Source organism: Podarcis liolepis (genome assembly GCF_965112155.1).
Source record: "Podarcis liolepis genome assembly, chromosome: 15".
NCBI lineage: Eukaryota > Metazoa > Chordata > Lepidosauria > Squamata > Lacertidae > Podarcis > Podarcis liolepis.
In genome coordinates, this window is record NC_139566.1 from 13,200,850 (window position 1) to 13,214,581 (window position 13,732).

At 49.6% G+C, this 13,732-nt stretch overlaps 1 protein-coding gene across 5 annotated transcripts in view; it reads left to right on the forward strand.

Annotated features, from left to right (window-relative positions):
- The window catches only part of LOC310694472 (sodium/calcium exchanger 1-like), a 31,404-nt gene that overhangs the window by 6,336 nt on the left and 11,336 nt on the right, over positions 1 to 13,732 (forward strand). Inside the window, exons 1-3 of one of the 5 annotated variants that reach the window (XM_083477522.1) lie at positions 3,667 to 3,721; positions 5,049 to 6,819; positions 12,325 to 12,431. In XM_083477522.1, coding sequence (XP_083333648.1) covers positions 3,682 to 3,721; positions 5,049 to 6,819; positions 12,325 to 12,431 — 1,918 coding nt within the window. In that variant the 5' untranslated portion in view covers positions 3,667 to 3,681. The other 4 variants (XM_083477524.1, XM_083477521.1, XM_083477523.1 and 1 more) reach the window with 4 other exon arrangements.

A 13,732-nucleotide genomic window follows, 5' to 3' on the forward strand; every position in this document is an offset into this window, starting at 1 on the left:
TATTTAGTATTCCTAAAGCATCCCGGCACCTGGCACCACACAGCCATCAAGTTAAAAAGTAACAAGCCTGCAGACTTACGACCCGGCGACGCTTGATTTTTACAATGCCGGTTTTGATTTCTCTCTTCCACTTTCCATACCTAATGAGCAGCGTTCAACAGTCTCAAAGTCCAAATGAAAAGGTGCTTATTGACACTGCAACAGCCTCTTATCTGGTGCCGGCTTCTGAAACGGAATGCATTAGCAAACGGGCCCATCATAATTTCCTTTGAAACACACACACACATAGTACACAGAATGGAACACATTAAGAATTTAAATGGAATACTTAATCTGCTTCTGGTCACACTTATTATGGAGCTGAAATGCATTCCGTGTCTCTGCTGTTATGGGGAGAGGAGAGGTGGAGGGAAGGAAAGAGTGTGTTGGCATTTTGCGTCAGTGTGAACGCATTTAAGAGCTTGTGCACCAGAGGCAAACTGCCCCCACCGCTTAAGTTCTCAAGACTCAGGAAAGGAGTCTGAAATCCGAAAATCACATCTGCGGGGATGCGCAAACAACATTAATAAAAAAAAACACCACCTCCAGAACGGTAGCTGTGTTAGGCTGTGTAAATATTATTATTGGCTAAAAATAAAAATAAAAATTGCAGCTAGCTCGTTCCTTTTTCTCAATTTGGATCGAAGATGGTTTGGGGTAGGGGAATGCTTCGAAGTGTACTCTTTCATAAGCAACGGCAGGAGGGATATGGATTTTGGGTAATGTCATGTGTATGCCACTTCCTAAACCAGTGGTGGAAGCCAATGGTCGCAAATGGGAGTGCGTACACACAGCCTTAGCCTCTTGCAGCAAAAACAACAGCGAGTCTTAGGGAACCATAAAGCAAATGTTGCTCCCAACATGGTGCTGGAAAGGCAGACCAGGGACTTCTAGGGATGTAAGAACAGCTCAGACCAACAGTTCATGTAGCCCATCATCTTGGTTCCCCTCAGGGGCCAGTCAGATGGCAGCGGACCCACAACTGGAACAAAACGTAATGTGGAGTGCTCCTGCCTGGGGTTTCAGCCTGCTGTACCTTCTCCCAGGATACTCCATTCCAATCAGACAGCCGTGCCCTCTCCTGGATACTCCATTCCAACACCCCCTTCTCCCCACACCCACCCAGTTTTCTGTTTATGCTCTCAATGGACATTCAGTGTTTTGTGGCCGCTGAATACTCAGTTCTCAGCCAGGACCTGAAGACGACAAACCTCACCTCAGTGTTTTTACCTCAGGAACTGATATTCAGAGGTAGACTGCCTCTGGGCGTGGAGGTGCCATTGCTAACTATCGTGGCTAATAAGGGAAGCTGTGCTGGATCAGACCAAAGGTCTGTCTGTTTTCCTGCTGGGGCGAGCTGGGTGCTTCCAAATAAAGCTCACAAGCTGGGTGAGAAGGCAACTGCTCATTCCTATACTGTACTGTTTATTTCCCGTAGGCCGGAATTTGGGGCATCTAGCCTCCAAACACAGCCATTCTAGGCAGCCATGCAGAAGCCATCAACAAACCTATGGTTTGTATGTAGAAATAGTAGCAGCAGTAATAATGGAATATATCAAATATTAGTCCTACTAAGAGCATACCTATTGAAAACAATAGACATGACTACATGAGTTCTATTCATTTCAGTGGGTTTGCTCTAAATATGGTTTAGTTGGATACAGGCCAACAATTCTTAAAAAATATATATATATGGCCAGCTATTTTATTATCTAAGCTGTCTATAAAGGGAAACAAACATAACACTTTTCTTTTTAAATGCAAAGCACAAAAATCAAATCAACACAAATCAAGAGGAATTAACAGCACAAAGCTTTCTAGCAAAGGCAGAAGAGTAGTTGTAGTAATTCTTTCTTAAATTTCTACAGCCAGCCGTCAGGAAGATTCCTTAAGGCTGTTCACGAAGTGAAATAAGCATAATTAAAGAAACACCGCCAATATCCTAATAATTAAAACAAAACTAGTCTAAATAACAGCACAGAATTGAAACAATTTATGGCTCAGCGTAAAACTGCAGTGGAAGAGCGAAACCATAAGGTTTGTTTAAAAACACATTAAAACGGCCGAGGCGGAGGCCCATCTAATCTGCTTTTAAAGCTTTCTAAGCCAGAGTGAGTGGTGTAAGTCAATTACGCACCGTGTGAAAAAGTGCTTTCTTGTGTCTGCCCTGAATCTCTTGCCCAATCAATCAATTTCACTGGGATTATGATGCCCCCTGTTGCCCCAGCTTGGTCCAGTATGCTGAGAGAATAACAAAAACTCCCTAGCCACTCTCCAAACCCAGCAGCTTCATTTTATACACCTCTCATAGGTAAACAACAAGAAGTAGCAAGGGCCACATAATAACATAGTCCACCATCCTTTTCTCACAGCGGCCAACCAGATGCCCGTGAGAAGCCTCCAAGCAGGGTCCAAGCACCAGAGCACTCTGCCCTCCTCCGCCTTCCACAAATTGGTACTCAGAAGCATTACTGCAAGGGTCAGCAGCCTTTTTCAGCCGTAAGCCAGTCCACTGTCCCTCAGACCATGTGGTGGGCCAGACTATATTTTGAAAAAAAATATGAACAAATTCCTACGCCCCATAAACAACCCAGAGATGCATTTTAAATAAAAGGACACATTCTACTCATATAAAAACACACTGATTCTCGGACCGTCCGCAGGCCGGATTGAGAAGGCAATTGTGCCGCATCCGGCCCTCGGGCCTTAGGTTGCCTACCCCTACATTACTGCCTCCAGCTGAGCAGAGCATAACAGTCAGGGTTAGTGGCCATTGAGAGAGAGCTTTTTCCTCCACAAAGCTGCCCAACCCTCTTTTCAAGCCATCCATGCTGGTGCCTCTTGTGGGCGTGAGTTCCACATGCCGTGCAACTATCCTGTTTTAAGTGGGACATGCCGGAATTACAGAAGCGGCCCCAGCTTCTGATTCCATCCTGGCATGTGCTGTTTTGGATCCCGTACTTCCAGAAGCACTGTGCTGGCAGATGGGTGGCGGTGGGCGGCCAGTGGCAGTGGGAGGCAAAGGTGCGTATCACCAGGATGGTGCAGGGCAGGGAATGGTGGACCCCAAGGGAGAGAGCCGAGGCCCCATCGAGGTCGTGTCCCGGTTTGCCTCACCGAGATGTTGGAGGGTACGGTTCCGTAATTTAACTCTATGCTGTGTTGAAGAAGGACTTTCTTTGTCCTCATTCTTCCCACATTCAGAGTACCTGATTTTTGCGTCAAAAGAGAGGGAGAACAACTTTTCCCTAGCCACTTTCTCCACGCAACGCATAATTTTATAAACCTCCGTCATGTCACCTTTTAAGCGCCTGTTTCCTTGAAACTAAAAAATCCTAAACCTTTCTTTGTAGAAAGAGGATGAGAGAAATTCATGGAGGACAAGTCTATTGGTGACTACTAGCCACAATGGCTAAGTTCTCCCTCCGGTTTTGGAGGCAGTGTGAATCTGGATACCAGTTGTTGTGAACAGGGCTGTCCCATGGGGCAGACTTGAGGCAGTTGCCTCAGGCGGTGGAATCTCACGGGGCAGTGCCCTCAAGGGCGTCTCGCTCACCAACCACCAGGCAAGCGAGGGGAAGCAGTGCTGGGGGCTTCCAGTGAGATCTCACAAGATTTCACAGAATTCAGAAGGGTTCCAGAATGTCTTGCCAGAAGCTGTTGCTGCTGCTACGCAACCCTGGTAAGCGAGGCTTCAGCAGAGGGGCAGCAGCAACAGTGGGGCTGGTGGCATCTTCTGTTTCGCCTCAGGCAGCAAAATGCTAGCTGTGAATCACAAGTGGGGGGCGAAAGTGTTCTTCTGCTCAGTCCTGCTTTGGGGAACCCCATGAGGGCATCTGGCTGGGCATTGGGAGAATGGGAAGCTGGAGGATATGGGCCTTTGGCAGGCAGCCCTTTCTTACACCCATATGCCTTACATCAGAAAACTGGAATTGCGGAAGCTCATGAGAAGTAGGGTAGTGAAAGGCAGACGCTCCCTCCTTCCTTTCACCAAATGTTTATGGGGTTTAAATCCGCGTTAGCGACTGCACGTATTCCAACGGGGATTGGTAGTTATTCTGGATTGATGAATGAGGGAACAAAGGCGTGGTTGTGCTCTGTGTCATCGGTGCGGACGGGTGTCTAGAGGAAAAGGCATATAATAGCTCCTGCAATTCTATTCTTGGGGCTGGGGCTGGAATCTATTTTTCAGCATCAGTAGGCGGTGGTGTACGTGGGAAGAGGGGAGGGAAAGGGATGTTGCTGTCTCCCCTCTTGCAGAAAAGGAGTGAACAAGGAAGTGATGGGGAGGACAGAGAGAGCTCCTTTTGGAAACATGTTAGCCCAGAATTCTGGAAGTGAGAAGCTTGGGACAGAGAAGTGACAACATTTCTGGAATATCCTAGTACCAAAACAGGGCCCTGTGCCTTTAGACTGACAGCAATGGACTCCAGATTCCCATAAACTCTGTGGACAAAATAAAAGCATGGTTAATCTAATTTATGTACATAATTTTTTATTTCTGTCTCTTCTTTGAGTTCCTGATACATGCACTCTGCTTCTGCCACCAAGTCCGAACCTTCATTATCTTGTCTAGTCAATGCCTTTAATACACTGGCTCTGAGCACAAGTCATAGTGTTGGTGCTGACCTTTAAAACCCTAAACGGCCTTGGGTCAGCCCTGTATACCTGAATGAGTGTCTCCATCCCATATCATTAAGCCAGGACACTGAGGTCTAGGTCCGAGGGCCTTCTGGCAGTTCCCTCACTGTGAGAAGTGAGGTTACAGGGAACCAGGCAGAGGGCCTTCTCGGTAGTGGTGCCCACCCTGTGGAACACCCTCCCATCAGATGTCAAGGAGATAAATAACGATACAAGTTTTAGAATACATCTGAAGGCAGCCCTGCATTTGACGTTTTATTATGTTTTTCTATGTGTTGGAAGCTGCCCAAAGTGGCTGAGGCAACCCAGCCACATGGACGGATTATTATTATTATTATTTCACTAACACTCTCTGCCCTACCTTACAGGTATCATCTTCCTCGCCATGTCACTCCTGTCTCAACTGAAGGCTTCAGCCTTGCTGCTGGCCTTGTTCCTCCCTTCACCGCTGGCGACGGTGGGTGGCCATGGCGGCACGCACGGCGTTGAGGCAGCGTCCCCGGACGGCGGCAACCACACCGCCAAGTGCCAAGAGGCCACAGAGTGCCAGGAAGGTGTGATCTTGCCAGTGTGGTTCCCACAGAACCCCTCTGTGGGGGACAAGGTGGCAAGGGCCATTGTTTACTTTGTGGCTCTGATCTACATGTTCCTGGGCATGTCCATCATTGCCGACCGCTTCATGGCCTCCATAGAAGTCATCACCTCACAGGAGAAAGAGATCACCATCAAGAAGCCCAACGGGGAGACCACCACCACCACCATCCGCATCTGGAATGAGACCGTCTCCAACTTGACCCTGATGGCATTGGGTTCCTCAGCCCCTGAGATCCTGCTCTCCATCATTGAGATTGTGGGCCATGGCTTCACCGCAGGAGACATGGGGCCCAGCACCATTGTCGGCAGCGCAGCCTTCAATATGTTTGTCATTATCGCCGTCTGCATCCATGTGGTCCCTGAGGGCGAGGTACGGCGCATTAAACACTTGCGGGTCTTCTTTGTCACCGCCGCCTGGAGCATCTTCGCCTATATCTGGCTATACCTCATCCTGGCCTGGTTCTCTCCCGGCATAGTGGAATTGTGGGAAGGGCTCCTCACCTTCCTCTTCTTCCCACTCTGTGTGCTCCAGGCTTGGGTGGCTGACAGAAGGCTCCTCTTCTACAAATACGTCCACAAGAAATACCGAGCGGACAAGGCCCGAGGCCTGATCATTGAGACTGAGGGTGATACTGGCTATCCAAAGTTGGACATGGAGATGGACAACTCGCTAAAGGAAGGATCCGAAGGTCTTGTGGAAGCAGGGAAGGACCAGGATGATGAAGCTCGCAGGGATATGGCCCGCACCTTGAGGGACCTCAAGCAGAAACATCCAGAAAAGGACATGGAGCAGCTTATCGAGATGGCCAACTATCACGTGCTAGTCCAACAGCAGAAGAGCCGGGCTTTCTACCGCATCCAGGCCACACGCATGATGATCGGAGCAGGGAATATCCTCAAGAAACATGCGGCGGACCAGGCCCGCAAAGCCATTAGCATGCAGGAGGTGCGTGCGGAAGAAGACGAGTCCGTGACCAAAGTTGGCTTTGAGCCAGCGCATTACCAGTGCTTCGAGAACTGCGGCTCGGTGGTGCTGACTGTGGCCCGGCGGGGAGGGGACCCAGCCTGCGTCACATTGAGGGTGGATTTCCGCACGGAGGACGGGACGGCCAACGCTGGCTCTGACTACGAGTTTGCAGAGGGCACCTTGCTCTTCAAGCCAGGGGAAACCCACAAGGAAGTGCGGGTCGGAATCATTGATGATGACATTTTCGAGGAAGATGAGTATTTCTATGTCCACCTCAGTAACGTGCGGGCAGCCTGGGCCGAACCGGGCCCTGAGCCTCCTCCCAAAGCATGCCTCGGGCCTTCTAAGATGGCCACCGTCACGATCTTCGACGACGACCATGCCGGCATCTTCACCTTTGACGGGGCCTCCATGCGTGTGAGCGAGAGCGTGGGGGCTGTGCGCATCAAGGTGCTGAGGACCTCGGGGGCACGCGGGAGAGTGGCCATCCCCTTCCGCACCATTGAGGGGACCGCTAAGGCCGGAGAGGACTATGAGGAGGTAGCCGGCAAAGTGGAGTTCCAGAATGATGAGACCATGTAAGAGACCAGGGAGGGCGGTTTGTTTTTGTCTTTGAAAAGGTTTGTGTGGGCACTGTGTACTGAAAACATGAGCAGGGATGCTGTGACCCACACAAGAGGGCCACCAAATTGGGTGGCTTTTAAAGAGGATGGGGGAGGGAGGAATAATAGAGCATGAGTCTACCAATGGCTGGTTAACCATGATGGCTATGGGGAGGCTGCCAGGAATCACAAGTGGGTAGGTGCCGCCACACTAAAAGCCCCACTCCACTGTATGGAATGGTCCTCCTGATAGGATGCCATCTGTAGGATGCCTTCTCCCACAAGACACAGTGACTGATTGGGTATATACCGTATTTTTCGCTCTATAAGACGCACCCGACCATAAGACGCACCTAGTTTTAGAGGAGGAGAACAAGAAAATAAATATTCTCTCCCTCTCCAGCAAAGTGGGAGGAGAAATGGAAGGGGCTCCGTTTTTCCTCCCGTTGCCCTGAAGAGGCTTCGCGTGGCTATCCCTGAAGCCAGGAGAGCGAGAGTGATCGGTGTGCACCGATCCCTCTTGTTCTCCTGGCTTCAGGGATAGCTGTGCAGCCTGCATTCACTCCATAAGTCGCACATACATTTTCCCTTACTTTTTAGGAGGGGAAAAGTGTGTCTTACTGAGCGAAAAATACAGTAATGTGTGAGAACAGGGCCGGTTCACCCATGAGGCAAGGTGAGGTGACCGCCTCAGGCCACGGGATCCACAGGAGCAGGAGAGAGGGCCTCCAAGGAATTCCTCACCAATTGCCTCTGTAGCAGTGGCAGTGACGGCTATGGCAAACTCCTCAGAGGCCAAATCTGCCTCCTCCTCTGCAGCCATGCCGCCTCTACAGCAGCCTTTCGATGAAAAGGAGGTGCTGCTTGGCTTCCTCCCGTCCCTAAGGAGGAAATGGTGGGGGCTGCCCTCTGCACCCACCTGACATGATTCAGCCCCCTCCCCAACCACGGCAGCCTTTGATTCCCACTTCAACCATTGGGGGAAGGTGGATTTATCCCCTCACCCTTTTCCTGATGTAGATCTTCGTTCACCCTTTCTTCCCTAGCCGGGAAGCACCATTTTGCAGTTTGCCTCAGGTGGCAAAATATCTTGGACTTGCCTTGGGCAAAACGATCTTTTAGGTATCCTGGCCCCAGACTACATTCAGTAATTTGTGGCTGTTATTGTTGTTTTAATGGTGTAAGTTTTATTTCCTATTCCTCTGGGTTGTTATCGAGCAAAATTGAGCCTTGACTGGAGTCCAATGAATGTTAGTGATTTGTTAACATGTATAGCTAGGGCTCTGCAGCCCAATACCGGCACCTTGAAACTAGTCTAGTATAGGGCTGCCATATTTCAAAAATAAAGTTGTTGAGCTTTTTTTTAGGTAGACCACAAAATTGTTGAGCTATGGCAGCCGTAGTAGCTACGGTAAGTGGCAGTCAGAGATTGCTTTCCCCGTTCCTCCCATCACACCTCCCCTCTGGAAAATGTCAACACAGCTCATTTCCCTCTTCCCAACCCCCCCAACCCATTCTCCTCTAGCTCCTGATACAGTGGTTTGACGCAAGCAGAAATTCAGCTGCGGAGCGTTGCTTGGCTAGAGCTAAGAAATGGGAAACAGATTAAATTTTTTTTAAGGGTGCGGAGCCTGAGGACCCCCAGATGTTGATAGATTACAACTCTCATAATCCGTGCCTGGGCATGCTGGCTGGTCCAACCACACCTGAAGGACAGCAGATTCCCCACCCTGATTTAAGAAATGGGAATAGCATGTTGAATGTCTGTTGCACATACCAGGTTTATGTTAAAAGGCATGGGAGGAGGCCGATGCTGGGTCAGGAGTGGCAAAGCTTGATAAAGGTTCTCTGTACATGCTCAGGGGCACCATTCCTTCATGATGCAACATGAAAGAAAGACAAGAAAGAAAGGCACACACTGCCATAGGTCAGTGGTAGAGCATCTGAATGCTCTTTTGAAAATGTGGTGCTGCCTTTATTCTTTAGTCTCTCTTCCTCTCCCTCTCTCTCTCTTGGCCTGTGATGCCTGCTTTAACTGGCAGCCAATCCCTGAGGTCTTGAGTAGACAACAGTCTTTTCCTGTCACCTGCGATCTGAGCCTGCTAACCTAGATAACCCACCGTCCAAGTGTCCTGGGGTAAAAGGGACATTCCGGTTTTTTTCATGCAAGATCTCGGCGGCCATTTTGAGTGCCATGATCTTATGCACTCTCACCTCGAAAAAGTGCATTTTTTTCACAGCAAGAGCAAGGTGCGGGTCACGTGACTTTCCTGGGTGCACCTCCTGGAAGGCGTAGGTCCCGGTTTTGCATCAGAAAAAGTTGGATGGCGGGGAAGGGCTCCATAGTTTGATGCTAGAGCTTCTGCTTTGCACACAGAAGAAGGTCCCAGGGTTCAACCCCTGGCATCTCCAGCTAGTCCTGAGAGACACTTCCTGTCTGAAACCTTGGAGAGCCACTGCCAGTCAGTGCAGGCAGTTCTGAGCTAGATGAACCAGTGGTCCGACTCAGTAGAAGACTCTTTCTTAAGGACGTTTGCTATGAGTGGCAGGAGGTCCCAGGCTCCATCCCTCAGGAGCAGGCAGCATCCTGTGCTCACACATCCATCTCAGAAAATTATCTCCTCATAATTGCTGCTCGGCTGCCTTGTCGCCAGCCTCCAACCAACACCGCCACTCACCCCCAGCATCCCTCCGGCTCCGTCAGACACATGGAATTAATTTCTTGAAATCTTAATCTTTCACCCGTCAAGCTGTGCTGCAGCAACCTCTAGCTCCCAATTTGACAGGCTCTGACCTAATTGCACGAGAAGGGGAAAGTGGGGTGGCGGGGGGAAGGAGCGGGACGTTTGGCCGACGGCACACGCGGGAGGGAGCGTGAAAGTGGGGTGAGCGGCTGGCAGGCCGTAAGCCGACGTGCGACGGAAATGGTGCAAGTGCGAGCAGATAAAAATGGGTGCTGTGTGCCAGTAGAGAGGAACATGCAGGAGTTTGTGTGTGTGAGGGGAAGGTGGTGGCAGACAAAAGTGAGTGTGAGTGAAAATTTATGGGATGCGCATTTATGTGCTCCTATGTGAACTAGCGGAGAGCAACGTTTCTTCCAGAGGAAAGCGGGTAGAAATTACCTCACGGCAGTTGCTCTTCAAAATGGGGATGTGGAACCACAAGCCCTTGAGGCCTCTCTCTCTGGCCCTTGAATCTGTCCCTAAACTACACCCTTCCCTGACCCCTTTGCACCCCACACCCTTGAGTGTTTTTGTCTGATTGGGATGTGTCCTTGAACTCTGCAATAATGTTTCTTACTTATCTGGATGGAGAATAGAGAGAGGCGTCTGTGAGTGTATGTGTGGAAACTAGCCTCCTATAAAAAGATAACATTGACATTCGTTGCTCCGCCCACTTTTGCCCTTGGCTCCACCCACCACTAACATGTGGCCCTTGGAAAGTTGTCCAGAATGGAATACGGCCCCTGGGCTGAAAAAGCTACCCCGCTCTACAAACACTCTCCCTCCCTCCCTCCCTCTCGCTTTCTCAAAAGCACATGCCATTTGTCCTATTAGTTTTAAAGGGTATGACTTTTCCGTCTTTTCATGACAGCCTCACTCACAGAAATGGAAGCAGGCAAAGTTTTTATTCCACATAAGGTTTGGGCCCTCCAGGTGTTACTGAACCACAACTCCCATCAGCCCTAGCAATGACAGGAGTTGTAGTTCAGCAACACCCGGAGGGCCAAGACTCTCCACATGCCTGTTTCATTAGAGTAAGAATTACTGGTAGACCTGCTTAGTTTACGTGTGCCAGACAGCTTCTGTAAAAAGTGCAGGAGCCATCCCTCTAAAGGAGGTGGCAACTTTACCTCAGGTTTTTGAGGTATCAGTCAACTGAGCATTAAAGAAAATGCTCTATCTATATCATCTATATCTATATCTGTATCTATATCTATATCTATATCTGTATACAAAGCCACAGCCTCAGAAGAATAAAGGTGACATGTGGAACTAACAAGCATAGCCGTTCCAGGGATATTACAACATTTTGCTATATTGCCACCTGTTCAAGTGATGGATTTATGAGACCCCCTGAAGGAAGATATTCAGAAGCGCCTCTAAGGATTGAGCCAGGAAACCAGCTCATAAGAGGATAAATTATGTGTTCTCTATCCCCTTAATAAAATCTACAGTAGAGAAACAGACACGAGGCTGTTTCAAGCTCAACATGATCGCAAGGGCGACAGCACCTGTCACTGAAGGGAACTTCAGCAAATCTGTTACTGAGGATCTTGGGAAGGCAAGAGGTTAAGACAGCCCAGCAAAAAAAACAAAACCGTTCTTCTGTACTTATGTACTGCTAGAAAATATAGCTGTGGCATGCATTTGATCAGATTTGTTGTTCTGACGCAAATGCGGCAGAGTTTGGGGATATGTCTCCGTGTCAGTGAGACCTGAATCTTAAGCTGAAAGGGTAGCAAGGGCTTCCACCCCCTTGGCAGCCCTATAGCGTTGACGTACCCACATATATTCCCATCCCATTAGTACCAAGCCGTCTCTTTGTGTTTGTAATTAGGGAACTAAAAACAGATGGCATCTAGCGAGGCTCCGGCTGCCAGACTCGGCTTAGCGTACCCAGAGTGTGTGCATGTGTGTGTGTTGTGCCACAGCTTGGCGAGAGCGAAGCCATGGGGTCATGCATAAGCAGAGATGAGCTCGGAGGAGCAGGAGGTGGCTATGGGGAGGGTTGCTGGCTTCTCCCTGCTGGCCCCGCTCCTCTGTGCAGAGGGGGCCGGTTCTGGGGCAGAAGACAGGGGCCCCAATGGCAGGTGGAGCCCGAACGGATGACAGGCAGGGCCTGGGTGTGAGTTCTGTACACCCAGATCTGGAGCTAAGATTTGGGTGGGGATGGTCCAAGCTTCCCTCTCTCTCTCTCTCTCTCTTAACATAATTGACCAGCAGTTGCTGGGGCCCATCAGGGCTGTTAGGGCGAGTGTGAGGGAGCCCACCAGTAGGTGGCACCAGAGCCAATGGCAGAAGGAGCCAAATAATTCTAAGTTTGTCCCCATCCTCCTCTTTCTCCTTGCTGATTTCTACAAGGGGCAACGCTGAGACTATGGAACAGGAAGCTGCCAGGCAGGACCACCCACTGGACTGGGTGCAAGGAAGAGGGCAGGCAGGCTGGGGCTGGCAGGCGGCAATTTGAGGTTGGTGAGGCAATGTCCCATTCGCCCTAATGCACCGGCCTCTGCTGCGTGTGACTTTTAATGGCTGCCTGCTATGCCGATATTAAGCCAAGGAGTGCTTTCCCTGTTGCATCACTTCCGTGCCAAAGAAGTATGGGCTTATTAAATTTCCATTTGCTGGGCTATGAGCAAGGCCAAGGCCAGTCCCAGGACAGGGGGGGAGGGGAAAGCGGGGCAGTATCTTGGGAAGATGGTTTCCTGTATTGGTCTGCCTGCTCCAAAGAACCCATTATTTTCTTCCTCGTCCCCAGGAGATACATCGAAATTAAAATTATTGACGATGAGGAGTATGAGAAAAACAAGAACTTCCACCTGGAGCTGGGGCCACCAGAACTGCTGGACACAGGTCCACGGCATGGTAAGGAAAAAGTGGATAAACCTGGGGGGGTGCGTGCGTTGTTATTGTTGTTTTAGTTTGTATTATGTGATGTATTTTTGTGTTATATTGTAAACTGCCCTGTGATCCTTGGATGAAGGGTGGCCTAGAAATTGAATAAATAATAATAATATGATTTGCAGGAGAGACTTCCTATGATACTTGAGGGGCAGAGTGGGATGTGGGGTGGGCTACAACAGGGATGAGGAACCTCGGACTGGGGGGGGGGGCGCAAATGTGGTCCTCCAGGTCTTGTAAGCTTGCTGTACAAAGGTCAGGTTCACATTCATTGCTCTGCCCACTTTTGCCTGTGGCCCCACCCACCACTGGCTTGTGGCCCCTGGAAAGTTGCCCAGAAGGGAATGCGGCCCTCAGGCTGAAGGAGGTTCCCTTCCCCTGAGCTTATGGCAGAAAGACATAAGGAAGACATGGTACCAGAGGAGCCCTTTATTTGTAGGGTTGTGTAATCCAAGGTAAGTTTAAAGATAAGGAACCCTCAGAAGAGAGAGAAGTTGTCCACCCACAGGGAGTGAGCAGAAGCCAGACAGCAGACTAAGCAGGCAATCAGATCATCGGCTCACACTCTTCCCTAGAATCATAGAATTTGGAAGGAACTCTGAGGATCATCCAGTCCAACCCCCTGCAGAAATGAAAAGTGCTGATTTTTTTTCCAAATTATAGTCACCCTGTCTAAATTTGCATTGTCCACATCATACATTTAGAACACACTGTTGTCCGCCCCCCCACCCTGAATAATCCTGGGAACTGTAGTTTACCCCCCACAGAGCTGCATTTCCAAGCACCAAGCTCCAGTTCCCAGGACTCTTAGGGGCAAGTCATGTGCTTTAAATGTATGGCATGCACACAGTTGAAATTAACACAGTCCTAATTAATGCAAAACTGTGTCCTCTTTTTGGGTGACGCTCAAACGATTGCAGGATGATGTCTCAGAGCTGTCTCGGTTGTTTCAAGTCCAAGAGCAACATTTAACCGACTTGCCGAATTGGTGGGGGAAAGGCTTTGCCTCCGGGGTTCTATGATCTTTGCTTTTTTAAAAAAATAAAAGGAGGGGAGCACAAAGAGAGATGGCCAAGTTCTTTTCCTACCTCTGTTCCCCAGCTTTTAAACAGTAGGCTGGCAGGTAGAAGTTTAGCAGGTGATGGTTTTCATGAAAGGGAGATAAAGTGATAATAGAAGCTTCACTTTCTGCATGCTGGGCTGCTGTTTGAAAGGCAGAGGGGCCAAATTGTTAGGAAAGCAGGCACCCTTGGGCCATTAAGGAG